Below are 27,499 nucleotides of genomic sequence, written 5' to 3'. Positions count from 1 at the left end.
GTAATTAAAACACAAATTTTACTTTTAAAAGGAAAAGATATAATTTTTTGGAAAAGACATGTAAATGGAATCTCTCAATTCCCAATGAAGTCAGATGAAGAAATCATTACCACATTTGACAAGTTTAAAAATTAACTTAATTTTTCTTTTTAAGAAAAAATTCATTATTGACCTATAGATCATTAGGCTTGCAACAGCCTATCCTCACCTCTGTTAGAAGTGTGTAAGATTTTTAAAATAGATTAGTGCATTCCTCTGTTTAGCATAATTTCTAACAATACTGGTAAAGTTACACTTAACCCAATACCCATTTCTCTCTTTAAATCATAAGCTATTCAGAAATACTACGTAGTTGAAAACCTTGACAAAGGTCTTTCTCAACTGCAAGATTTATGTATACTAAGTCAGAGCTTCTCAAATGTAAAGGTGCATACCAGTCATCCAGGGATTTTGTTAAAATGATTCAGTAGATTTGGGGTAAGCCTCATATTCTGCATTTCTAAAAAGCTCTCAAGATGATGCTGACACTACTGGTCCACAGATCATACTTCTGAGTATCAAGGCACTAAAGACTATATGACCTCAAAAATTACTAAGTCACTTTGGAGAAGAATATTGAGATAAATGAAAAATCAAAATTCTATCTGATTAAGTCTTACCAAAGTTTTAGAACAACATATTGAATGCATAATTGCAAAGCTAAGTTAAAATTAGCTTTGCTTACTTTTCTTAGTTCTTATCTTCATAAAACCTAACGTGGGCTTCCCTGGTGGCGCAGTGGTTGAGAGTCCACCTGCCGATGCAGGGGACACGGATTCGTGCCCCGGTCCGGGAAGATCCCACATGCCGCGGAGCGGCTAGGCCTGTGAGCCATGGCTGCTGGGCCTGCGCGTCTGGAGCCTGTGCTCCGCAACAGGAGAGGCCACAACAGTGAGAGGCCCGCGTACCTCAAAAAAAAAAAAAACTTAATGTATTCTATCATAAGTTTAAGAGTATACTATATCAGCTTCCACCAACATATTATTTCCTCAATTAAGTTTTCAAAGTGTACTTGTTACTTAGCTATCTCACTCAGAATCAACTATGACCCCTGTCTCAGAATCAACTATGCCCCCTTTCTCAGAATTATCAATAAGTCAAAGTATCTTCTTTCAAAATACTGTACTAAGCAGCCTGGTCTAAAGCTATTTAATTAACAGAGTGCTTTATTACTAAGACTCACAGTTTATATCACAACTGGATATACCTAAACTACCCAACTTTTATATAGTGCTTTATAGTTTACAAATGCCTTCTATTATATTATTTAATCCTCACAACAACTCTTCAAGGTAGTTTTTATCATTTACATTTCATAAATAAGGAAACTTATCAGAAGTAAAATGGTCCAAGAGTACATAATAAGTGAAAGTACTAAGAATTAAATTCAGTCTTCTGATTTAAATACAGTCAATTCCTGATTAATTTCTACGTAACTGCAGGAGGAAATATAGATAACTGAAAATAGCCATTAAAATCAAAACAACAGTTTATTCACGGACAGTTACTACATCATGACTTGTCATATGACAAGAAAGGAAGCAACCTAAACATCTACCAGTGAGGAATAAGTGAAATAAATTTCGGTTTACCTATACAATGAAATACTATGCAGTTTTTTAAAATACATATGATAACTTTCAGGTTCCACTCCAACATGTAAAGAGCTTGGAAGCCATCACTCTTTCTCTCATAACGAAACAAAAGCTGAACGAACTGAAAACCAAGGACTTTTCTTAGATCCATCAGAGACTGAAGTCACAGGACAAAGTGCCACCCAAGAAACTAGAGAGAACAGTGAATCCAGAGAATATAGATTAGCTAACTGAAGCAGAAGCCACGGGAGCCAGGAATTGGTATGAACACTTAAATGGTAACTTCAACAAGTTGCTGGACACTGACTGTGGACTAGTTTGAAAGTTTAAAACTCCTGTGGGTCTCCTCTAAGGAGGTATGGGCTGCTATACTTTCCTGGGCTTTATGCCCCACAAGGTTATCATAGTGAGGATCAGAGAAAAATCACCTCCTGTTTGGCCAGAGGAGGGGGAAAGTAACCATTCTGATATAAGTCCAGAGATTTCTCCACAACAAAAGCCTATTCAGCAAAGGAAAAGACTTTGCCAGAGCTTTATCCAACTTGGGGAGAAGAAAATTACCCAATTCCTGCCCACTCTAGCCTTACTGACATACCTACAGAAAGAAGAGCGGAAGCTGAGAAGCATTTGTGAAGACTTAGGGGCACAGACCCTGCAAAAGACTGATATCTTATCATAGGGTTATAGACCACTTTCCATCCCCTACACCTTACCACCACATGAATAGGGCTCCTACACAATAACAGGGTTATGGCTGAAAAAAAAAATGTAACACTCTAACTCTATTTAAGAAGGTGTTTCTAGGGAAATCCAAAGACAACAAGGGAAACAAAAACAAGGACACTAAAGGAAATTGAAACCTCTGACACCTACTGCTACAGCAAACAGTAATCACAGCCTAATTCCCAGTCAGATAAATACAAAAAAAAAAAAAAAAATTAAAAGTCATGCTAAAAGGAAAGAAAAAGCATAGTCAGAAGAGTCAAAGCAAGCATTAGAACCACACTCAGATATAGCAGAGGTTTTATGATATCAGACTGGGAATTTAAAATCACTATGATTACTAAGGGCTCTAATGGAAAAAGTGGACACCATGCAAAAGCAGATGGATAATGTAAGCAGAGAGATGGAAACTCTAAGAGCCAAGAAATATTAGAAATAAAAAATACTGCAACAGAAATGAAGAATGCCTTTGATAGGATCATCAGTAAACTGGACACAAATGAGAAAAGAATCAGCGCACTTGAAGAAGTATCAACAGAAACTTCCCAAACTAAAATGCAAAGAGAGAAGAGAATGAGAAAACAGAACAGAATATCCCAGAACTGTGGGACAATTAAAGAAGGTGTAACATATGTATAATGGAAATACCAGAAAGAGAAGAGAGAAAAGAGTAGAATAAATACTTGAAGTAATAATGCCTGAGAATATTCCAAAATTAATGATAGGAGCCAAACCATAAATCCATGAAGCTTAGACTACACCAAGAATGAAAAACTGCAGAAAACTAAAAGACAAAGAGAAAATACTGAAAAAGCCAGAGGAAAAAACACTTTACGAATAGAGAAACAATGATAAGAATTACACTGACATCTTGTCAGTAACCATGAACAAGAGAGTGGAGTGAAATATTTAAAGTGTTGAAAGAAAAAGCACCAACCTAGAGAAACTACCCTTCAAAGTGAAGAAGTAATGACTTTTTTGGACAAGTGAAAACTGAGGGAATCTGTCACCAGTAGACATGCCTTGAAAGAAAAGATAAAAGAAGTTCAGAGAGAAGGAAAACAACATAGATGAGAAACTTGGATCTACATGAAGAAAGGAAGAGCAACAGAGAATGAATAAATAAATGTAAAATAAAATATTTTTTTAATTTCTCTTTGATTTTAATAGACAACTGTTTTGTTCAAAGTAATAATAGCCACAAAGTATTGGGTAATTATAGTATATGCATAAATTAAATGAATGGCAGCAATGATATAAGGAATGGATGGAGGAATTGGGAATATTCTGGGGTTTGTTTTGTTTTTACTTTTTTTTTTTTTGGCCATGCAGCAAGGCATGCGGGATCTTAGTTCCCCGACGAGGGAACAGACTCGTGGCCCCTGCAGTGGAAGCGTGGAGTCTTAACCACTAGACCGCCAGGGAAGTCCCTGATATATTCTGTTATAAGATACCTGTGCTACTTGTGAAGCAGCATAATGTTATGTGAAAGTGGACTTAGATCAGTTGTAAATGTACATTGCAAACTCTAGGGCACTAAAAACATTTTAAAAAGAAATATAATTGATATGCAAGGAAAGGAGAGAAAAATGAAACCATATAAAATGCTTAATTAAAGCCAAAGAAGGCTGAAAGAGACAAAAGTATTAAAAAAAGAACAAATGTAATGAATACAAAATAGTTACAAATATGGTAGATAGTTATCCAACTGTATCAATAACCATTTTAAATGTGAATGGTTCAAATACAGCAATTAAAAGAACATCTGAGTGCACTAGAAAAAAAAAAAAAGACGCAACTATATGCTGTCTACAAGAAACCCACTTTAAATATAAAGACACAATTTCAGAGAATGCAGACACTTTTGAGCAGAGGAATATCCCAGGGATAAAGAGGGGCTTTACATAATGATAGGGGTGTAAATTCTCCAAGAAGACATAACAATCCTCAATGTATATACCTAACAACAGAGCACCAAAATATGTGAAGCAAAATCTGACAGAACTGCAAGGAGAAATATAGATGGATTCACTATTACAGAGACTTGAACACCTCTCTATCAGTAACTGACAGATCCAACAGGCAGAAAATTAATAAGGATAGGGTTGAACTGAACAGAATCATCAGTCAACTGGATCTAATTGACATTTATATAGTACTTCACCCAACAACAAAGAACACACATTCTTCTCAGGCTCACACAGACCATTCACCAAGATAGACCATATTCTGGGCTGTAAAACACCCTCCCCCTAAAAGAACAGACATCATACAACGTATACACTCAGACCACAATGGAATTAAACTAGAAAGTAATACCAGAAAGGTAGCTGGAAAATCCCCAAATATATGAAGACTAAATAACACACTTCTAAATAACATATGGGTCAAAGAAGTCTCAGATAAATTTTTGAATATTGTGAAGTAAGTGAAAATTAAAATACCACTCATCAAAATGTGTGAGATCTATCAAAAGCTTAAAGGGAAATTTATAGCACTGACTGCATATATTAGGAAAGAAGAAAGATCTAAAATCAATCTCAGCTTCCACCCTAGGAAACTAGAGAAAGAAGAGCAGTATAAGCCTAAAGTAATCAGAAGAATTTTTTTAAAAATAGAGCAGAAATCAATGAAATTGAAAATGGAAAATCAACAGAGAAAACCAATGAAACAAAAAAGGGTCCTTTGAAAATATCAACAAAATTGATAGATTTCTAGCCATGTATTATGGTGTATCACACAAAGCTTTTATTTTGGTTTTCAAAATAAACGAGTGCTAGTTTTCTTCTCCAACTAAAATATAAAATGCTTCTCATATTCCTCCCATTTTGCTTAACCTTTCCACAATTCTCTGGCTTTATATAGAGCACATTTATGTTACAAAAATTTACCAAAAAACAAGCAAACAAAACCCAGATATAAGACAACATACGTCTTATCAAAGAATGGAAAACAAAAAAGCTTACTTTTGTAGCATAACATGAAAACATAACAGACTTCACATTTCTCAGTAGAGGAATCAAATGAGTTAATCCATTCCCTGACACACAAGCTTTTTCTTTCTCTTTTTCTTTTCAAATGAGTTAGTCGTTATAGAAAGGCTAACTTTTTAGAGTAGACCTGAGTAACTGTTACTCAACGGAAAAGAATGCCAGGAAGTTTTACCATTGCAAAACATACCCCAAATAAAGCACTGCTGCCATCATCATCCAACAGGTGTCATCACACCCAACACCCACCTCCTTAGAATCACTTTAGAATCATTAATTTAAGGAGTGGTGGCTTGGCAGCATATGGTTATAGGAAAAAATGGGACTTTGAAATCTCTATTCAAGTTCCACCTCTACCATTTTTATTACCGTTGTGACCTTGTACAAGTTACGTAATCTAGGACTCAATTAGTTGGTTGCCAAGCACCAAAAATATCATTCCAACTAGTTTGTGTAACAAAGGACAACTTATAACAAAGATACTAGGGTGCCTCTTGCAACCCAATCTCAGGACCATGGACAAAGTCACTTGAACACAGCCAAGACTCTGTATCTGCTTCTCTTCTTGTTCTTTCTTCAAGATGCCCCTGCTTATCTACTTCACAGGGCAAGAAACAAGGCCATTAACAGTTTCTCAGTTTTGTGTTTTATAGCTTCAGCCACTGGAGAGAAAACAAATTATTCCACCCTCTGGGCACTTAGGACCCAGGAAAAATTGAGTAGCCTGGCTCAGTGCGGGTGTCTAGAACTGGACCAATAAACTACAGAAATGGGCAGAACTGTGATTGGCCTCCCTGGCCCCCTCTAAGCCAGAGCGATCTTTTTAAAGGACAGAACTGATTCAGGATTAACCTGGTTAAAATTCCTCATGGCCTTCCCCAATACACTAAAGTAGAAATCCATACCTCTCACTGAGCCAGAGCTAATGCGCCTTGCCTGGTCTGCCTCCCGTTTACCTCCAAAAGCCCTCCTGCTCACTACACAGCTCAGCTTCATCTACTCTGGCCTTTCTTTGGTCCCTTGAACCTGCCAAGTTCTTTCCCATCTCAAAAATTGTTTTCCACGCATTCTTTACCTTCTATTCTTTTTTCACATAGGTAATGTCCACCAATCTTTCCTCAAAGAAGCTGTCCCTGATTTCCAAGGTAAACTAGGTTACCTGTTCTTGTCCTTTAGAGCGCTCATCACAATTTCTAATGATAAATGTGTGCCTTTCTCTAGTATCAGTCTCTTACCGTGCTGCTTAAGAGAATCAAGACCTCTATTTTACCCTCTTTTCTGTATCTATCTAGCACCTAGTTGGCCCTTACTAATTATGTGCTGAATGAATAATTGGCTTAGCATGGGACAATCACCACTAGATTATGCAAATGCAGATGAAGGAGAGGTAGCAGGCAGGCAGAATTACTATTATCAAGTTATTAAAATGGCTGCTTCAGCAGTAAAGGGAAGAGAGTGGTGCCCAGGGAACCTGTGCTCCTGCTGAGCAGGATGAACTTGTTTAATTCAGTTAACCCCCTTCTTCCATAAAATCCTCATAAGACTATGATATCAAATAAGTAAGACAATAAATATAACAGTACCTATACAGTAGCTGGCACGCGGAGCAAGCATGCAATGGTACTTCTTTTCCTCTTAGGAGACCACGTTACCCTGTTACCTGTTATTCTTGAATATTATTAACCTCCAAATAAGAAGTTAATTAAAAACCTACAAAATACTCCAGTGTATATGACAAACACAGCTGTGTTTCATAACCCCTTTTCTCACAGCATCTTGATCTTACCACCTTCCTAAGAGATTTACCTGCTCTTCCGTCATAATTATATCAGCTCAAACATCCATTTAGCTTAAAGAACAAGTACTAGAAACACAAAAATGAATGAGGGCAAAACAAAACAACCAACCAAAACAACAACAACAAAACTGCCCTGTCCTCAAGGAGGACTTTCTCCCTGTCTCCCTCTGCCTCCAACCACCCCATCACCGTACTCTTGCCCGGCCAAAAGATCCACAGCACCCAAGGCAAGGCTGCCAGATTTAGCAAATAAAAATACAGGATACCCCATACATTATCTGACAACCCTATTCTCAGGTCATATTCCAACTCTTTACCTTCATACACCCACTCCACAACTTTAGTTACAATATTTTTGCCTTCTAAAACAATTTCTCTGGAGATATCTTAATTCTGTTTCTTGGTGGTGCTGGGAGTTTAAAAAAAGAATAAAAACAAAAGCAAACAAAACAGCAACCGTAACAACAACAAAAATTCCTTTAAAAACCTAAAAAGTCTTGCTCCCACGAATAGGCATGTGAGAAAAAGAGTAAGACTATAGTCTTTCCAGAGGTAGATCCAGAAAGGAGAAATTTTCTGACAGGAAGTATATAAGCAGTCACATTAGAAAGGGAAAATGAACTCTCAGAAAAAAGGGTTACACTTAGCTTCAAAACGCCTTTGAATTTTATTTGTAACCAGAAGGAACCTCAGAGATCATCTACTTCAACCTTCTCAATTTATAAATGAGAAAACCAAAGACCTTAAGAGGTAAAATGACTTGTCCAACGTTACAAAACAGATCTTAGCTCCTTCCAATTTCTCATTCTCTGACCTCTTGCCCCAGATGATGTAAGGTTGCACCACTCACTGAACTGAGGAAAATCTTCCTCTTCATGTCCAGTGGGTGTCAGAGGACAAGTTCCTAATAACGTTGTTATGTCTAGCACAAGAGAAACGTATTCCTAGCATTTCAAGGTAGATTCTGAATTGATTTTCCCACAGAAAGATTGTTGTACACATTATTTTCAATATAGGTATAGGTATTATACCTATAGGTATTTTCAATGTAATAGGTATTTTCAATATAGTATTTATATTAACTAATAATACAATTTTACAACTCTCTAATAGTATTAGTCTACTCTTAAAATTCAAGTATATTATAGGTTAAATTTGGTGAGTTGTCTGCAAATCTAACCAAGCATATTGTTTCTGAGAACGTAAGTTCCAAGTTCTAAACCATTTTACAAGTTTTAAAATATAATTAATCCTATTGTAAGTTAGGAACTACCACTACACAAAGATTCAAAATTATAAACTGAATATGATAAACTAAAAACACAAGATTCTTCATTTTATAAAAATCTCCACCCTAGAGGTCACTTATTCTTAAAATTAGGTACTCAGGCACATTTAGCACAGGATATACTCTACATACACATTTTTATTAATATTTTACTGGAAAAATGAAAAGTCAAAAAGAATCAAACATATATCTATACTCATCTAATTTAGGGAAAAAAACCTTTAATGTACATTTTCATGAAGTGACCTGTAAGAAATAAGGAGAAAATTATTATCATTTCATAAACGAAAGGTTGACAATGTATGCATTATACAGTATTTAGTGCTAGTTCAAAAAATGTGTGGCTAAAGGAATTATGCCTGAACAGGTAAATGAAGTTCAAAGAACTTCCAAATACATTTTTTTTCTTTTCTCTTGAGATAAAGCTATAAGCTTTATGAATTAAAAATTTATTTGATAGATCTTTTAAAAAATGTCTATATGGTACATTAAATCAATGGATAGTCTTCATTCATTCATTTTATTTGTCCAATAAAAAATTAAACCTATACTATTTGCTAAACACTATGCTAGCAATTTCAGATTTATGACAATAAGCACTGGGTCAGTTCCTGTCCTCAAGAAGCTTAGAAAAACCTTGAGTAAACTGTACTTATCCAAGTAATAATGACAGCTAAATTTTAGTTGGTCATTTAAGAAAACATTAAAAATGTCATCAAATTAATTCTCAAAAATAGAAGCTATACAATAGTAACTTTAAAGACATTTGAATAGTCTTATTTATATGAAGTTTACCCACAAAGTAACTAAAAGCACTGTTTTGGTAAAAGTAATAATAATATATTTTAATAGTTTTTGCTATGAAAATTAACAGTTAATCCCACGATAATAAAATCAAAAGCTACTAGCTACTGTGATAATGAAAATCAAGCACTTGGAAATACCTTAAATTATTCTGACAATAAAGCAAAATGTATAATTAAATATAGTATTATATTTATACACCGTCTCTGAATATATAAATGGTTATTTACAAACCTGAATAATAAACAAAGTAGCTCCATATCACACCTCACAAATGATCAACGTATTTTCAATGTATTACAAAGTCAATGTATTATATTACACTACAAAAATCAATGTATTACAAATTCAAAATGTATTTTGAATTGTGTCATCTGCAAATTTTTCAATGAAAAAGGCCTTAATATTTTCTGGAGATTTTCTTTTTCACAAACTTAATTCAATATTCTACTTGTTTACTACCAAGTCATATAACTTTTTCATGAATATTAACTATACCTATATTTACAACTACATATATGTATTAACTATAATACCTATTAAATTTTCAATTATTAAAAACTTGATAGATGAGAAACATTCTTCAATTTACAGCCATATGTCTCCAAAGCAAAATTCAATGTAAATCATCCATTCTAACATGCCACAGAAATTCCTAATAACATTTTTCACTGTATTTTACACTGAAATATTTTCATCGTTCATTAGCTAAAATATTTAAATTTTCTTTGAAAGCGTCATGAAAACATATTTACTTAATTTATGCATACTACTTAGTGGCATAAATGGGTTTATTTCCATTTACATATAAAGAAACCAAGACAAGGTGTCCATTTTGTAAACTGCAAGGTCATTTCCTAACAAGCAACTGATGCTACACCATCAAGTTATATTATATGTGCGCCACTTCCAAGTGCCATAAAACAATTACTGTATCTTAAAACAACTGCCTCTGCAATGTCTATGTGCAATTCCGTTTTACCAAGAGGGTTATGGCAACAATCTTAAACAAGAAAAGCTGGAAAGGGAGGATCACAAAAAGAAAAATAAAACACTTATTTTTGGTCGTGAATCGTTTATTTTTAAATAGTGGGATGTAAACAGTTTTTAACATAATAAATAACCAACAGTTGTTTCTTCCATGTTCAAAAAATATTTCATTTTTCAAGTAGATCGTGCAAAATTGTAGCCTACCCATCCTTGTAGACAGAAGTTGGAAAAATGAGAAGAAATTCTATAACAAGTAATTAAATACATGATATTGCAAAGAAAAGAATTGAATAAAAAGTAAAATTTAGATAAATTTAGGAAATGTTATGGCAGTTAAAACCCCATCTTAAATATTAAGTGCCTCCTTTCTTTCAACCGAAGGCTAGAACTGGCAATCAAATATTCCGCTACTGAAAAACAAATACAAAACTTCCCTTATTCAAAACTTGAGAAATTTTATATCAAATATTGGACATTAAAAAATACACTTTTCCTAACAGAAACTTAGAGCATAAGGGAAAAAACTGTTCCTGAGAGTTCAAAGACTGAGACTGAATCTGTAATTATGATACAGTGCTACCAACAATTAGGAAAATGAAAGTTATCTCCTATACAAATTAAATTTAAAACATTAGACGGGTTGAATAACCAATAAATCAATTACATCAATTACCGAACAGGAATAAGACTTAGCTAATACATGGATCTAACACCGACAACAAAAAAACAAAACAAAAAACCTATATATAATCCTAGGCACACTTTACATAGAAAAGGACAGAATTAGACTGAGTCGTATTCAAGTATCTAGTCTATCTGGGGATTAGTTAATTAATCGGCTATAGGACAGGTTATGAATGTTCATGTCAGATGTGCTTTCTTTTCACCATTATTCCAGTTCATCATCCGCAAGTGCAAGAGAAGGCGTCAGAGTACCGAAGCTAGGGGGCATGCTACAGCAAGGGGAAAAGAAAAATGGGAAAGGTGCAATGGATGCTGCAGAGTTGAATAATTATCCGGGTGGCACGATGGGCGAGTCCTGCTGACATCGGAGCTGGGTGAGCAGCTCCCTAACTCTGCTCAAGGCACCCCCCTCCCCATAGCAGGCATCGGAGGCTAGAACCGCGCTTGGCCTCCTCTTCTAGCGAAGAAAGAGATCCCCGCACTCGCTTTACCGTTGTCTCTTTAGACACAGACGCGCGGCGCAAAAACGCAAACGCACCAGCTGGCTTTACAGAGCCTCGGGCACGTATCTCGAGCGGGGCTTCTCCGGCACCGGGTGCCGCAGCCTCCCCCAGAGCGAGGAGGTACAGGGGCAGGCCGCGGGGGCAGGGGCTCTCAGGCGGTGGCACCTAAGTAAGACCCGCAGTCTCCCCGCCTAGAGCAGCCTCGGGGCGGTCCGTGCAACCGAGCCCCAGGTGCGCCCGCCGGCCGCCGTGTCCCTGGGTACCCAGCCGGGCCGGCGGTCTGGCTGCCGAAGCTCTGGAAACCCGCGAATGGGGGTGGGGGCCGTCGCGGGGTAGGCGCGCCCATCCTCGCAACCTTTGCTGGGTTAGTGCTCCACGCACACCTCTCCGTTCTGGCCAGTGAGGAAGAGTTCCTCTCCTGGCATCCTGTCCCCCCAAAAAAAACAATTCCTAAGAGACTCGCGCTCACCGAGGAATCTTGAGGGGCTCTAGCCTTACCCCTTCTTCATGCTTCGGCGGTGGCCGCCGGTCCCTCTCAGCTCCAGGGACTCCACCTAGAGCCTCCAGGATTGTCAGGCTTCCCGGTGGAACCCGCTGTGGGCAGTGGCCGAGGTACCGGGCCACAAGGAACGCCGCCTGCGACGACCGCCGGTCACCGGTCCCACCGTGTGCTCGACGCGCGAGCGAACAACACCGCGAGCCGCCGCCGCCGCCGCCCCCCAGCTGCCCCCTCCCAGCGCGCGACTCTCCACAACCGGGCTCGAAGACCCGCGCCTGAAGCAGGGGGAACCGCAGGACTCTCGCCACCTAATCCCCCATCTTTCCCAAAATGAGCTATTCCCCGCCAGTCAAGGTCTTCCCACTTATGATTCTCACTTTCCTCTTCAGCTCCCAGTGCCCAGGTGCATCTGTGGTGGGAAACTCAGCCCCCACCCACTCACCCATCAGTGGGGGAAATGAATATCTCTCTTCCCCCCCCCTTTCCTGAGGCTTTATGGTATTGCCCAATCCTCAGTTTGGGGGAGGGGGACGGAGAGAACAGTGCTCGGCCAGGGAATGAGGAAAGATGATAGCCAATTGAATGAACCTACCATTCAGGGGCGGGGTCAAAGAGGGGCCTGCCCACCACGCCCCGCCCCCTTGACCTAAACTACAGTTCCCATCGTGCCTCTCCCACTTCCCGCCGCGCGGCACGCCGGAAGCGTAGCACTTCGAGGCCTCAAGGCATTTCGGAACTCGTAGTCTTTAATCTAGCCGCAAAGGTCCCGAAAGTTATAAGCTATTATAATTCTATTTCCCTAAGTAAATGTTTCAAAATTCCAAGTCCTTTTGTTCTTATTCTAATACTAATTAATCTACTGTAATGATTGTTTTAAAATATAAACGATTTCGTAGGAAAGGAGCTAAATAATGTGTGTCATGGCAATCTGTCAGGACCTGAAGCTACTCCTTCTTCCGCTAGGGCCTGGTCTCCGCAGAGTGTCTGTTGCCGTCATGTCGGCTGCGATCGAATCTCTGGCTGCTTCGTATGGTTCGGGTTCAGGGTCCGAATCGGACTCGGACAGTGAGGGTGGACGGTGTTCGCTGCCAGCCGCGGACTCCCTTATGCACTTGACTAAATCGTCTTCAGATAAGTCCTCTCTGGCAGTGGCGGTGGACTCCGCTCCGGAGGTGGCAGTTAAGGTAAGCGTTTTGGCTACTATTGCGGGGCTGGAATTGTCCGTTTCTGCTCCAGAATCCGACAGTAACTTGTTAGGCCCCGGGTCACCTCGTCCTCAGTCCTGAAAGGTAAGTGGCTAACGCTTGGATCTCTTCTTCTCCCTACATGCATCCTCCTTGGGAGAAGCTGGGAACTGGAAGTTCAGGACAGCCCTGCACTCCCTGCTCTCGCCTCCCACCTTCAGAAAGCAAGCGGGAAGAGGGGGTGAAATTTGAATTTATGGATTAGGATGTGGCCTGGATGGAGTAGGTGTAACAACATAAACAAAGGTAAATAAGGACTTCCCAAACTAGAGTATGTGCCCACACTTGAAGTGAGCTGTGGCCTGGCTTTGTTTTGTTTTTGACGTCAGAACTAAATTCTGATCCCGGCTCCACCACTTGTTTGAACTTGGGCAAGTTGTACAACGTCCTCAGTTTCCTCACCTGTACAATGGAGATATAATTTTAAAAGGACCTATCTATATGAGAGGACTATTGTGACGATTAAATGAAATGATAAAAATAAAGCTTGCAGCAGAGATCCTGGTATCTAATAAAAGTGCATATATAAGTCATGACAGTGAGAAAAGGCCTTAGATTTAAGAAACAGTGTGCATGATCCCAATTGAGGAAAGTGACAGAGGGAGAAATTGAGTTATATAGTTCCTTTAACAAATATTTATTGAACACATGTTACTTGCCAGGAACTGTTCTAAGGGCTGAAGACACAGAGGCAAACAAGCCAGACATCTTTGACATCATGATTGCGTACATTTTAGTGGAAGAGGCAGCCAATAAAATATGAGCAAATAAAGTGGTTACAGATTGGATTGAGTACTGTAAAGGAAAAAGAATTCCGTGAAATAGAGTTCAGTGATGAAGAATAAGCTAGGAGTATGACTTCTGTAGATTGGTCAGGGAAGTCCTCTTGCAAAAGCAGCTTTGAGGAACAGGAAAAAGCCAGCCAAGTGCACGATAAGGCAAGAGTTTCCCAGCAAAAGGAGACAGCAAGCCTTGAGATGGCAAAGAGCTTAGTGTGTTTGAAGAACTGAGGAAAGGTCTGTGTGTCTAGAGCTGGAGAAGAGCATCCACCAGTTGGTAGTAGAGGCCCAGTAGAGCCCAGTGGGGGTGATCAGGAGCTGAAGATGTGGTGACGGGAGGCAGTGTGCAAAAACTCCTTTGTATTTAAGATGTTTCCCAGTCTAGTGATAGTGATATACCTGAGTCTTTTACAGGCTTTTAGTGAGCTATTCATGGATTTTACTTTTTACTAATGTATATCGAGTATGAAAGAATGCTTAGGATCCTCCTACTTTTATAACAAAACAAATTCCCCAAACTTACACCCCTCCTCTAGCAGCCTCCTGAGTCTTCATTCTTTTCACAGCTCAGCTTTTTGAAGCTCTCTCACTTTATCTCATTTTCTCCTCAACTCAATGCAGCCTTGCCCTAGCCTCTTGGGAAACTTACTCTCCCTGAGTAATGTCACTGCCCTTCCATTTGTCAAGTTCTGTCATCTGAGTTGAATATTTGCATCAAGTGACACTATTAAATAGTTCTTTTTTGAAACTTTCTCTCTTTTTGGCTTCCATGGGGCCATCCGCAGTCTTCTGATCCCCTGTTCTTCTGCCCTCCCTTTCAATATGTTTCCTGAAACTCTGTCCTTAGTCCCCCTTTGCACCCCTCATACTCTCCAGGCCTTCAACCTGCAGTTCTCCTGATGACTTACAGGTGAACACTGTGAAGTGGTTCACACAGGCTCTGGAATCAAGACCGCCAGCATTCAAGTCCTACCTCCAGCAGTTACCCAGATGGTGACCTTGGATAAATTAGGTGCTCTGTGTCTAAGCTTTTTCTCATCTGTGAAGTAGGGATAACACTAGTAACTATCTCATGGAGTTCAAGACTTGTCATAAAGCATGTGCCAGGCACACTAACCTTATCCAATTCTAAACTCCTTGCTAGCTTCAGAACTATTGCCGTCTCTCCCAGGATAGCTCTCAGGCACCTCCAATCCAATGTGCTAAAAAATTGACATTTTCTTTCCCTCGGGATCTGCTTCACCTGTTTTTCCCATTTGGATTAATGACCCCACAACCCACCCATTAGTCCAAGCCAAGAACAGAGGGGTCTTCCTTTTCTCTTCCTTCTTCCTCAGACCCTGAAGCTAGTCATTCAGCTGCTTCTAACATTTCTGCTTCATTAATTTCTCTCACATCAACTCCTTCCTTTCCATTTTTACTGACACAGCCTTACTTCATATCTTCCTTACTTCTCTCAGGAGTCATTCTTGACTCTTCTTTCTTTCTGAACCCCTGCTATTGGGTAATGGGTCCTGTTCATTACCAGGACCCATTACCCAATAGTACCAATGATGTTTATCAAATCTCTCTTTCCTCTCTTTCCTCCTGCCACTGTTCAGATTCTTATAATTTTTCTTCAAGACAATTATAATAACCTTCTAACTGGTCTTTCTACTTCCTCCATTCTTGTCTCCCAGTTCCATACCCACTTTTCCCTTCACAATGCACTCAGAGTGGTCTTTCTAAATTACAGTGTTATCATATCACTTCCTTGCCCCAAGACATCCTATTGCCTGCTGGGTAATTTTTGAGTTCCTTATGAGACCTGCCATTCTCCCATGCTGAACTCTCTACAAAGCACCCAAAGCCTATTTTCTTTTTTTCTCTCAAGTTTTTGCCCACGCTAGTCTCTCTGCATGGAGATCCCTTGCCTCATGCCTCCCCTCATCCCACCCCCGAAAACTCTACCGTCCTTCAGTCTCAGTGCACATATTTCCTCTGTCTACCTTAGCCCCCTTTCCACATCGCAGTTATAGCACTTGCCACATTGCTGTGATTTGTTAATTTTTTTCTTTCCCCTGGACCAGACCCTGGCGACCAGAGATTGTTGTGTATATTTGTTTTCATGTCTTCAATGCCTAGTACACAAGATTAAGAGAAATACATTAGGTGAGAAAATGAATGAAAGAGTAAGTGAAAACCAAAGTCTTGAAAAAGCATGTATGTTGAGATTCAAGGTACATTGATTGGGTGGGAGTGAGAGGAAGTCTCTAAAACTCAGTTCAATCACTTCAAGTTATAAGTAAGATAATCCAGGAGGAAAGACTGAATAGGTATCAGAGGTCCATTAGAAGCAGAGCTGGGGCTAAACCCCACAGTGATCTGGTTTCTATGATGAGAGAGTAAGGGATATTGATCATCGCTCGTTTGTTAGCATGCTTTTAAAAAAGCTTACACCCACTAAATTTAATGACAGAAAAATGTCCAGGGGAGGAGATGTGAAGCATACAAATAAGTTCATCTGTATTTGTCAAATTGTATTGTGACTAATAGCAAGCATTCTGGCAAAGTATGAACTTATGTAATGTTTTTAATCCATATCACTGAACACTAATGAGATTTCACGTACCTTATAGGTGATTTGATTTGATTTTTTGAAGTTACTGTTGGGTTGTCTTTTTCCTTTTGATCTGTAGGAGATCCTTATATATTCTGGATACTATCCCTTCATCAATTATGTGTTGCAAATTTGTGGCTTGTTATGCATTGTGGTTCCTTTTCCTTGTTGGAGAAATTCTTCCTTTTCCCAAAGTCATAAAAATATCCTCCCATTTTGTCTTTTGAAAGCACTGTATTTTTGCTTTTTCCATTTAAGTCATGACTCCACATGGAATTAAGTTTTGTGTATGGTGTGAACATTTTTAATAATATAGCTCGATCTTTGGTAGGGCTGTTCTACCTCCCCCACCCCCACCCCACCTCCATCCTTTTTTGTTGTTATTCAAGAATGTCTTGGCTATTCTTGTCCCCTGTAACTCTGTATACGGTTTAGAATTAATATGTAAATTCTGCTAACACCCAGGTGGGATTTTGTTTGGAGTTGGGTTGACTCCTAGATCAATTTGAAGACAGTGTTATATCTGTTCATTCATTTAGGTCTTCTTTAGGTTTTTAATTTCTTTGAAAGTTTATAATTTTCTCTATCAGTATCTTGAACAGTTTTGTTGCAGATATTTCTAGGTGCATCTTAGTTTTATGCTATTATAATAATAAATTGTGTTATTTTTTCCATTATTTAATTTTTTGACTGATCTTACTACTTAAATAATGGTATCAGCTGCAAACAGAGTATTTTTTTCTTCCTTTCAGTCCTTTTTTCTTTTTTTTTTCTTGCCTTGCCATGATTGCTAAGATCTCCAGAAAGATCAAAAATAAAAAGAGGGGAAAAGAATATATCAGGCAAATTCCAAGAAGAAGAAAATGGCATTGGCTGTATTAGGGTCAATAAAATAGACTTTAAAACAGAAAAAGGATCACTTCATAATGATACAAGGTTCAGTTCACAAAGAGGTACATAACAATTTTAAATTTATATGCACCTAATAATGTAAGCGCAAAATATTTAAGCAAAAGTTTTTATAGGGGCTTCCCTGGTGGCGCAGTGGTTGAGAGTCCGCCTGCCGATGCAGGGGACACGGGTTCGTGCCCCGGTCCGGGAAGATTCCCACATGCCGCCGAGCGGCTGGGCCCGTGAGCCATGGCCGCTGAGCCTGCGCGTCCGGAGCCTGTGCTCCGCAACGGGAGAGGCCACAACAGTGAGAGGCCCGCGTACCGCAAAAAAAAAAAAAAAAAGGTTTTTATAACTACGAGAGAAACTGACAAATCTACAATTACAGCAGAAGATTTTAATATACCTCTTTCAATAATTGATAGAATAAGCAAAACAATATCAATGATGACACAGAAAATTCAAACAACGAAATTAGCAAACTGTATCTGAAGGGTATAAAGGACATGGCACTCAATGCAGAAAACTGTTTTCAAGCAGTAATAAAACATTTTTAAAAAACTGACCATATACTAGGCCAGGGATTGGCAAACTTTGGTAAAGGGCCAGACAGTAAATATTTGGGGCTGTGCAGGCCACATACAGTCTTTGTCACATCTTAATGAATGTCTTTCCCTCTTTCTTTCTTTTTTTAAACAACCCTTTAAAATGTAAATATCTTACATTTACTTAGCTTGTTGGTACAAAAGCAGACTGTGGGCTGGACATGGCCCAATAATTGTAGTTTGCCAACCCCTGTACTAGTCCATAAAATAAATCTCAATACATTTTAAGTCATATAATCACATTCTCTGACCACAGTGCATCTAAGCTAATCAGTCACAAAAAGATAAACTATAAAATTCCCACATTTGAAAATTATAAATTGTACTCAGTAAACCATGGGCCAAATTTTTAAAAACTAGAAAATATTTTGAACTAAACAATAAGAAAACAATGCTTATCAGAACTTATGAGGTGCAGCCATAGTAATAATTTTTTTTCAAGTATAGTCTTAAATACACATAACAGTATAGAAGAAATGAGCATAGAATATCTTTCCATTTTTTGTATCTTTTCAATTTTTTTCATGAATATCTTATAGTTTTCAGTGTATGTATCTTTCACCTCCTTGTTTAAATTTGTTCCTAGATGTTTTATTGTTTTTCATGCTATTGTAAATTGGATTGTTTTCTTAATTTCTCTTTCTAGTGGTTCATTGTTAACATATAAAGCAACAGACTTTTGTATATTGATTTTGTACCCTGCAACTTTACTGAATTCATTTATTAGTTCTAATAGTTGTTTGGTGGAGTCTTTAGAGTTTTCTCTATATAAATGATGTCATCTGCCAGTAGTGACAGTTTTACTTCTTTTCCAATTTGGATGCTTTTTATTTCTTTTTCCTGCTTAAATTGCTCTGACTAGGACTTACAATACTATGTTTAATAAAAGTGGTGAAAGTGGGCATCTTGTCTTGTTCCTGATCTTAAAGGAAAATTTTTCATCTTTTTGCCATTGAGTATGATGTTAGCTGTGGGTTTGTCATATATGGCATTTATTATGTCGAGGTACATTCTGTCTATACCTGCTTTGTTGAGACTTTTTATAAGGAATGGATATTGAACTCTGTCAGATGCCTTTTCTATGTCTATTGCGATGATGTTTATTCTTTGTTAATGTGCTGTATCACATTGATTAATTTGCAGATGTTGAACCATCTTTGCATCCCTGGAATAAATCCTACTTGATCGTGGTGTATGATCCTTTTATTGTATTGTTGAATTTGGTTTGCTGACATTTTGAGGATGTTTGCATTTAAGTTCTTCAGGAATATCGGCCTGTAATTTCCCTTTTTTGTGGTATCCTTGTCTGGTTTTGGTATCAGGGTAATGCTGGTCTCATAAAATGAATTTGGGAGCATTCACTCTTCTTCAGTTTTTTGGAAGAGTTTGAGAAGGATAGGTGTGAAACGTTTCAATATTTGGTAGCATATTGAAGCCTTCTGGTCCTGGAGTTTTATTCTTTGGGAGTTTTTTGATTACTGATTCAGTCTCCTTACTAGTAATTGGTCAGTTCAGATTTCCATTTCTTCATGATTCAGTCTCGAAGATTGTATGTTTCTAGGAATTTATCCATTTCTTCTAGGTTGTCCAATTTGTTGGCATATAGGTGTTCATAGTAGTATCTTATAATCCTTTGTACTTTGGTATCACTTGTAACTTCTCTCTTGTTTCTGATCTTATTTATTTCATCCTCTGTTTTTTCTTAGTGAATCTAGGTAAAGGTTTATCAATTTTGTTTATCTTTTCAAAGAACCAGCTCTTGTCTTTTTCTTTCTGTTGTCTTTTTAGTCTCTATTTCATTTATTTCCACTCTGATCTTTATTATGTCCTTCCTTCTACCAACTTTGGGCTTCATTTGTTCTTCTTTCCTAGCTCCTTTATGTGTAAAGTTACGTTGTTTATTTGAGGTTTTTCTTGTTTCTTGAGGTAATCCTATGTCTCTAATTTCCCTCTTAGAACTTCTTTTGCTGCATCCCATAGATTTTGGTATGTTGTATTTCCATTTTCATTTGTCTCAAGGTATTTTTCTTTTTAATTTCTATTTTGATTTCTTCATTGACCCATTGGTTGTTCAGTAGCATATTGTTTAATCTCCACATATTTGTGGTTTTTCCAGTTTTCTTCTTTTAATTGATCTCTAGTTTCATACTATTGTGGTTGAAAAGATGCTTGATATGATTTCAGTCTTCTTAAGTGTATTGAGACTTATTTTGTGGCCTAACATATGATCTATCGTGGAGAATGTTCTATGTGCATTTGAAAAGAATGTGTATTCTGCTGCTCTTGGATGGAATGTTCTGTATTTATCTATTAAGTCTATCTGGTATAATTATTGATTTTCTTTCTGGATGATCTGTCCATTAATGTAAGTGGAATATTAAAGTCCTCTACTATTATTGTATTCCTGTCAATTTCTCCCTTTAGGTCTGTTAATACTTGCTTTATATATTTAGGTGCTCCTGTGTTGGGTGCATAGATATTTACAAATGTTATACCTTTTTGCTGGATTGACCCCTTTATCATGATGTAATGTCCATCTTTGTCTTTTATTACAGTCTTTTTCCTCTGTATTTGTTAAGGGCCAAACTCAAAAGATATCTTTATATGAATTTCTATATTTTTCCTCAGCCACTTAAACTCCCATTATAGAAAGTCTGTTCATTTCTATTTTTTGACAAAAAACCTATAACATAAATTGATAGTTTGTAATAATGGTTGATATTTATGTCTTGTTTATAGTTTACAAAGTGCTTTCACATCCATTTTCTTATTTGTATAACAGTAAGAAATGTGAAAAGGACTAAAAGGTAAATATTATATGATTTTATTTTCAAATTACTTTGAATCAACAAAAGGTAACATATTTAAACTTACTTGACTCATAGGGTATACTTTACTTACTGCACTTTAATTTTTATGGATAAGGAAAGCTGAATAGAAATCCTTTGTAATTCTCTGGTAATTTCAATTGCATGCCTAATTGTTATTGAACTCCTCATGGGTATTAAAACAAGGTTGTGGTGTTGTCCAACTTTTTCTAATTAAACGTGAAATTAATAACTCTTCATTTTCTGAGGAGTTGTCCAGTTTGTTCTATAATTTTAGCAGGAGCCAGAGATGGAGGACCTAGTTATACTTTCATTAGTTGCCACATTGCTTTTTAAGAGTAGTTCTTTTAAAATTGTATTTTGCATTTAAAACTTGATGTCTTGTGGTACTCTGTTCAAAATAATTCAAATTTAGAATATTTAAAATACCCTTAATCAGAAAGATCTGGTAAACCATATTATAAAGTGGTTCTAACAACTGTATTCTAAAAAAGCCATTGGGGAAGTATGAACACGGCTAAGCCTTTTGTTATTATAAGCAGTTTATCCTTATAAAAGAGAGAAAAGCATTTAATTTAGTTTTTATGCAGTTTAACTTTGTGGTACTTGGTTTTGCTACTGAGCCCTAGGTAGATACTCTCTCTAATCAATGAAGATTGGGGTATGCTTTCTAGGGTAATATAGGTGGCCCAGCATTTGAACCCCCTTCCTTAATAGTCTTAATGTAAACAGCATCCTTCCCTGCCTCCTACCTTCAGAAGCTGGAAACCCAGATTCTGTCCTCCCAACTCCCTTTCAGCTAAGGTTTAGGACTATAATTTGGGCTCTCAGGCAGATGCACCCACCTAAATTCTAGTCTAAAGCTAGTCCACAAAGAAGCAAAGAAAAAGAATATTTTAAGTGGCAGTGATGACTCCCAACACTAAAAGATTAAAAGAAAATTAAAAGATCATCTATGCTCTTTGCTAGCTTCAGATCTATCATCATCTACTCCCAACATCTCCCACCAACTCCAAAAATCTATCACCCATCACCCATTTCTGTCTTTGTAATCTCTGTTTCATCTCAGGGAGGATTCTCCTTCTCTTTTCAGAGGCTAGTTGGTTGTATCCTGGATTATCTCCCCTCTCACCTCTTCCAGAATGACCATACCTTTTTGATCATTCCCTCATTCTTATCATATGTTTCTCCCTACTTGCTCCTTTCCTGTAGCTTATGATTGACTAAATCTTTGGCTTAGCCTTTTCTTTTAAAAGGAAAAAAGTAAACTGAATTTTACCCTGAAAATCCTTCAATCTGGTACCCCATCTCTTCTTCTTTACTGCCAGATGTCTTGAAAGAGCAAAAATATTGATGTCTTTTTTTTTTCTAAATCCTCGGTTATACCTCTGCCCCTTGCAACTGGCTCTTCATACTTCACCCCGCTACCAAAATTGCTCTGGCAAAGGTTTTCTGTGACATAATTGCCAATTTCAGTGATCTTTGGTCAGCCTTCATCCTCTTTAATTTCTCTAGGAATTTGACATATCTTTCTTCAGTTTAATTTAACAAATATTTATTGAACATGCGCTTCATGCCCTGCATTCTACTGGGCAGTAAGACTATAAAATATAAGTAAAAGTCATGTGCAACAAATAATGTATCACAAGGGCTATTAGGAGTTATGTGTAACATCTCTTAGGACTGTGGATGAAAAAGCATTTTTCCTGAGCCAAGAGGAGGGGCGGTATCAGGGAAAAGAAGAAGATGACATATTATCAGATAGCAAAGGGAAATGCATAAGGAACAAAGTAACATTGCCAACAACACAGGAAGCATGAAAGTGCTTGATATTTTAAAAAGTCAGCAATTAGTCTAATACAGCAAAAATGGGGGTACGTTAAAGCAGATAAGGACATACTATAATAGACCAGGCAAGATATGAAGTCTGAACTAGGATGGTGGAGAATGGAAGGTGGGAATAGGGTTGCTAGAGAAATATTTTAGGGGTAGAATCAGTAAGACTCAGTGCCTAATTTGTTCGTGTGTGACAGTGGAGTCATGGGGAAATGGTATCTTGTGTTTTGGACATACCAAGGTGTTTGATGCTGTGGAATATCCATATAATGAAGTTCAGTAGGCCGTTAGATATGTGAATACAGAGGCTAGGTATGGTCAAGGCTGCAGATAAAAATTGGGGCTGGAAATTGAAGTCAAGAGATAAGATAAAGATGTGGACAAATTTGAAACAAGAGAGGAAGGAAGTTTAAGAGAGTCTGACCTGAAGGACTCTATCTTTGTAAAGTAGAGAAACTAAGTCACCTGCTTTGGTGGGGGGTGTTTTAATAGTGACAAAATTTTGGAACAATAACTGTGTGCCTATAGTATTACTTTTCCTGTCAGTTTTCTATCTTTGGTCATTACCTGGTCTAACTCTACGAGATCTTCATTTGTCAGTGGCATTGCTTCTTCTCCAGCATCACTGTCAACTTCATGCTTTTCTACCTGTTTTGCAAAATTTGCGATGTTACTTTGCATTATCTTTGCATTATGTTTACAGATATATCCTACATCCGCAAGTGGCCAACAAAGATGGTGACATGATAGGAATAGTTCTAGGGGGTTAAGGCCACATTCGTGCATACGAAATCCAACTTCTGTAGCTTTTTTTTTTTTTAACATCTTTATTGGAGTATAATTGCTTTACAGTGTTGTCTTACTTTCTGCTATATTACAAAGTGAATCAGCTATATGTATACCTATATCCCCATATCCCCTCCCTCTTGTTCCTCCCTCTGACCCTCCCTATCCCACCCCTCTAGGTGGTCACAGAGCACTGAGCTGACCTCTCTGTGCTATGCAGCTGCTTCCCACTAGCTATCTATTTTACATTTGGTAGTGTATATGTCAGTGCTACTGTCTCACTTCATCCCAGCTCACCCTTCCCCCTCCCCGTGTCCTCAACTCCATTCTCTACGTCTGCATCTTTATTCCTGTCCTGCCCATAGGTCCATCAGAACCATTTGGTTTTTTTACATTCCATATATATGTGTTAGCATACAGTACTTGTTTTTCTCTTTCTGACTTACTTCACTCTGTATGACAGACCCTAGGTCCATCCACCTCACTACAAATAACTCAATTTCGTTTCTTTTTATGGCAGAGTAATATTCCATTGTATATATGTGCCACATCTTCTTTATCCATTCATCTGTCGATGGACACTTAGGTTGCTTCCATGTCCTGGCTATTGTAAATAGTGCTGCAGTGTATACCCTGAGAAAACCATAATTCATAAAGAGTCATGTACCACAGTGTTCATTGCAGCTTTGTTTTTTTGATATTGAGCTGCATGAGCTGCTTGTATATTTAGGAAATTAATCTTTTGTCAGTTGCTTTGTTTGCAAATATTTCCTCATTCTGAAGATTGTCTTTGCGTCTTATATATGGTTTCCTTTGCTGGGCAAAAGCTTTTAAGTTTCATTAGGTTCCCTTTGTTTATTTGTGTTTTTATTTCCATTTCTCTGGGAGGTGTGTCAAAAAGGATCTTGCTGTGATTGATGTCATAGAGTGTTCTGCCTATGTTTTCCTCTAAGTTTTACAGTGAGTGGGCTTACAATTAGATCCTTAATCCATTTTGATTTTATTTTTTGTATGTGGTGTTAGGAAGTGATCTAATTTCATTCTTTTACATGTAGTTCTCCAGTTTGCCCAGCACCACTTATTGAAGAGGCTGTCTTTTCTCCATTGTATAGTCTTGCCTCCTTTATCAAAGATAAGGTAACCATATGTGCGTGGGTTTATCTCTGGGCTTTCTATCCTGTTCCCTTGATATGTATTTCTGTTTTGGTGCCAGTACCATACTGTCTTGATTACTGTAGCTTTGTAGTATAGTCTATAGTCAGGGAGCCTGATTCCTCCAGCTCCGTTTTTCTTTCTGAAGATTGCTTTGGCTATTTAGGGACTTTTGTGTTTCCATACAAATTGTGAAATTTTTTGTTCTAGTTCTGTGAAAATATGCCAGTGGTAGTTTGATAGGGATTGCATTGAATCTGTAGATTGCTTTGGGTAGTAGAGTCATTTTCACAATGTTGATTCTTTCAATCCAAGAACATGGTATATCTCTCCATCTGTTTGTATCATCTTTAATTTCTTTCATCAGTGTCGTATACTTTTCTGCATACAGGTCTTTTGTCTCCTTAGGTAGGTTTATTCCTAGGTATTTTATTCTTTTTTGTTGCAGTGGTAGATGGGAGTGTTTCCTTAATTTCTCTTTCAGATTTTTCGTTGTTATTGTATAGGAATGCAGGAGATTTCTGTGCATTAATTTTGTATCCTGCTACTTTACCAAATTCATTGATTAGCTCTACTAGTTTTCTGGTATCATCTTTAGGATTCTCTATGTATAGTATCATGTCATCTGCAAACAGTGACAGTTTCACTTCTTTTCCGATTTGGATTCCTTTTATTTATTTTCTTCTCTGATTGCCTTGGCTAAAACTTCCAAAACTATGTTGAATAATAGTGGTGAGAGTGGGCAACCTTGTCTTGTTCCTGATCTTAGAGGAAATGGTTTCAGTTTTTCACCATTGAGAACGATGTTGGCTGTGGGTTTGTCATATATGGCCTTTATTATGTTGAGGTAGGTTCCCTCTCTGCCTACTTTTTGGAGAGTTTTTATCATAACTGGTTGTTGAATTTTGTCAAAAGTTTTTTCTGCACCTGTTAAGATTATCGTATGGTTTCTTTCCTTCAATTCATTAATATGGTGTATCACATTGATTGATTTGCGTATATTGAAGAATCATTGCATTTCTGGGATAAACCCCATTTGATCATGGTGTATGACCCTTTTAATGTGCTGTTGGATTCTGTTTGCTAGTATCTTGTTGAGGATATTTGCATCTATGTTCATCAGTGATATTAGCCTGTAGTTTTCTTTTTTTTGTGACGTCTTTGGTTTTGGTATCAGGGTGATTGTGGCCTCGCAGATTGAGTTTGGGAGTGTTCCTCCCTTTGCTACATTTTGGAAGAGTTTGAGAAGGATAGGTGTTAGCTCTTCTCTAAATGTTTACTTGTAAAGCCATCTGGTCCTAGGCTTTTGTTTCTTGGAAGATTTTTAATCACAGTTTCAATTTCAGTGCTTGTGATTGGTCTGTTTAAATTTTCTATTTGTTCCTCGTTCAATCTCAGAAGGTTGTGCTTTTCTAAGAATTTGTCCACGTCTTCCAGGTTGTCCATTTTATTGGCATATAGTTGCTTGTAGTAATCTCTCATGATCCTTTGTATTTCTGCAGTGTCAGTTGTTACTTCTCCTTTTTCGTTTCTAATTCTGTTGATTTGAGTCTTCTCCCTTTTTCTCATGAGTCTGGCTAATGGTTTATCAATTTTGTTTATCTTTTCAAAGAACTAGCTTTTAGTTTTATTGATCTTTGCTATTGTTTTCTTTGTTTCTTTTTCATTTATTTCTGGTCTGAACTTTATGATTTCTTTCCTCCTGCTAACTTTGGCATTTTTTTGGTTATTTTTTCTCTAACTGCTTTAGGTGTAAGGTTAGGTTCTTAATTTGAGATTTTTCTTGTTTCCTGAGATAGGATTGTATTGCTATAAATTTCCCTCGTAAAACTGCTTTTGCTGCATCCCATAGGTTTTGGGTCGTCATGTTTTCACTTTGTTTCTAGGTATTTTTTGATTTCCTTTTTGATTTCTTAAGTGATCTCTTGGTTATTTAGTAGCATATTGTTTAGCCTCCATAGGTTTGTATTTTTTACAGATTTTTTCCTATAATTGATATCTAGTCTCATAGCGTTGTGGTCAGAAAAGATACTTGACATGATTTCAACTTTCTTAAATTTACCAAGGCTTGATTTGTGACCCAAGATATGATCTATCCTGGAGAATGTTCCGTGAGCACTTGAGAAGAAAGTGTATTCTGTTTTTTTAGGATGGAATGTCTTATAAACATCAATTAAGTCCATCCGGTCTAGTCTGTCACTTAAAGCTTGTGTTTCCTTATTTATTTTCATTTTGGTGATCTGTCCATTGGTGAAAGTGGGGTTTAAAGTCCCCTACTATGATTGTGTTACTGTCAGTTTCCCTTTTTATGGCTCTTAGCATTTGCCTTATGTATTGAGATGCTCCTATGTTGGGTGCATAAATGTTTACAATTGTTATATCTTCTTCTTGGATTGATCCCTTGATCATTATGTAGTGTCCTTCTTTGTCTCTTGTCTTTATTTTAAAGTCTGTTTTGTCTGATATGATTATTGCTACTCCAGCTTTCTTTTGATTTCCATTTGCATGGAATATCTTTTTCCATCCCCTTACTTTCAGTCTGTATGTGTCCCTAGGTCTGAAGTGGGTCTCTTGTAGACAGCTTATATACAGGTCTTGTTTTTGTATCCATTCAGCCAGTCTATGTCTTTTGGTTGGAGCATTTAATCCACTTACATTTAAGGTAATTATCAATATGTATGTTCCTATGACCATTTTCTTAATTGTTTGGGGTTTGTTTTTGTAGGTCTTTTCCTTCTCTTGTGTTTCCTGCCTAGAGAAGTTCCTTTTGCATTTGTTGTAAAGCTGGTTTGTTGGTGCTGATTTCTCTTAACTTTTGCTTGTCTGTAAAGGTTTTAATTTCTCTGTGAAATTTGACTGAGATCCT

At 37.6% G+C, this 27,499-nt stretch overlaps 3 protein-coding genes across 7 annotated transcripts in view; 1 reads left to right on the top strand and 2 right to left on the bottom strand.

Annotated features, from left to right (window-relative positions):
- WASF1 (WASP family member 1) overlaps positions 1–12,292 on the bottom strand; it is a 94,362-nt gene extending 82,070 nt beyond the window's left edge. For 2 of the 4 annotated variants that reach the window (XM_060030096.1, XM_060030095.1), the window contains exon 1: positions 11,884–12,291. The gene's annotated coding sequence lies outside the window, so the exon portion shown is untranslated. Of the gene's footprint in view, positions 1–11,883 lie in introns of all 4 variants that reach the window. The other 2 variants (XM_060030098.1, XM_060030097.1) reach the window with 2 other exon arrangements.
- Positions 12,293–12,858: 566 nt separating this feature from the next.
- The window catches only part of CDC40 (cell division cycle 40), a 54,843-nt gene continuing 40,202 nt past the window's right edge, over positions 12,859–27,499 (top strand). The window contains exons 1-2 of one of the 2 annotated variants that reach the window (XM_069541358.1): positions 12,861–13,097; positions 13,261–13,403. Coding sequence is in view for 1 of the 2 variants with exons in the window: in XM_060030094.2 (XP_059886077.1) it covers positions 12,909–13,097 (189 nt within the window). In the remaining variant the exon portion in view is untranslated. Of the gene's footprint in view, positions 13,098–13,260; positions 13,404–27,499 lie in introns of both variants that reach the window. The other variant, XM_060030094.2, reaches the window with a different exon arrangement.
- Positions 13,265–27,499, bottom strand: part of METTL24 (methyltransferase like 24) — a 173,100-nt gene continuing 158,865 nt past the window's right edge. The window contains exon 6 of the mRNA XM_060030101.1: positions 13,265–13,559. Coding sequence (XP_059886084.1) covers positions 13,359–13,559 — 201 coding nt within the window. The 3' untranslated portion in view covers positions 13,265–13,358. The remainder of the gene's footprint in view (positions 13,560–27,499) is intronic.

Source organism: Delphinus delphis, chromosome 14 (assembly GCF_949987515.2).
Source record: "Delphinus delphis chromosome 14, mDelDel1.2, whole genome shotgun sequence".
NCBI classification, from domain to species: domain Eukaryota; kingdom Metazoa; phylum Chordata; class Mammalia; order Artiodactyla; family Delphinidae; genus Delphinus; species Delphinus delphis.
The sequence above is the reverse complement of the archived record's forward strand: the minus strand, read 5'-3'. Positions and strand labels throughout refer to the sequence as shown.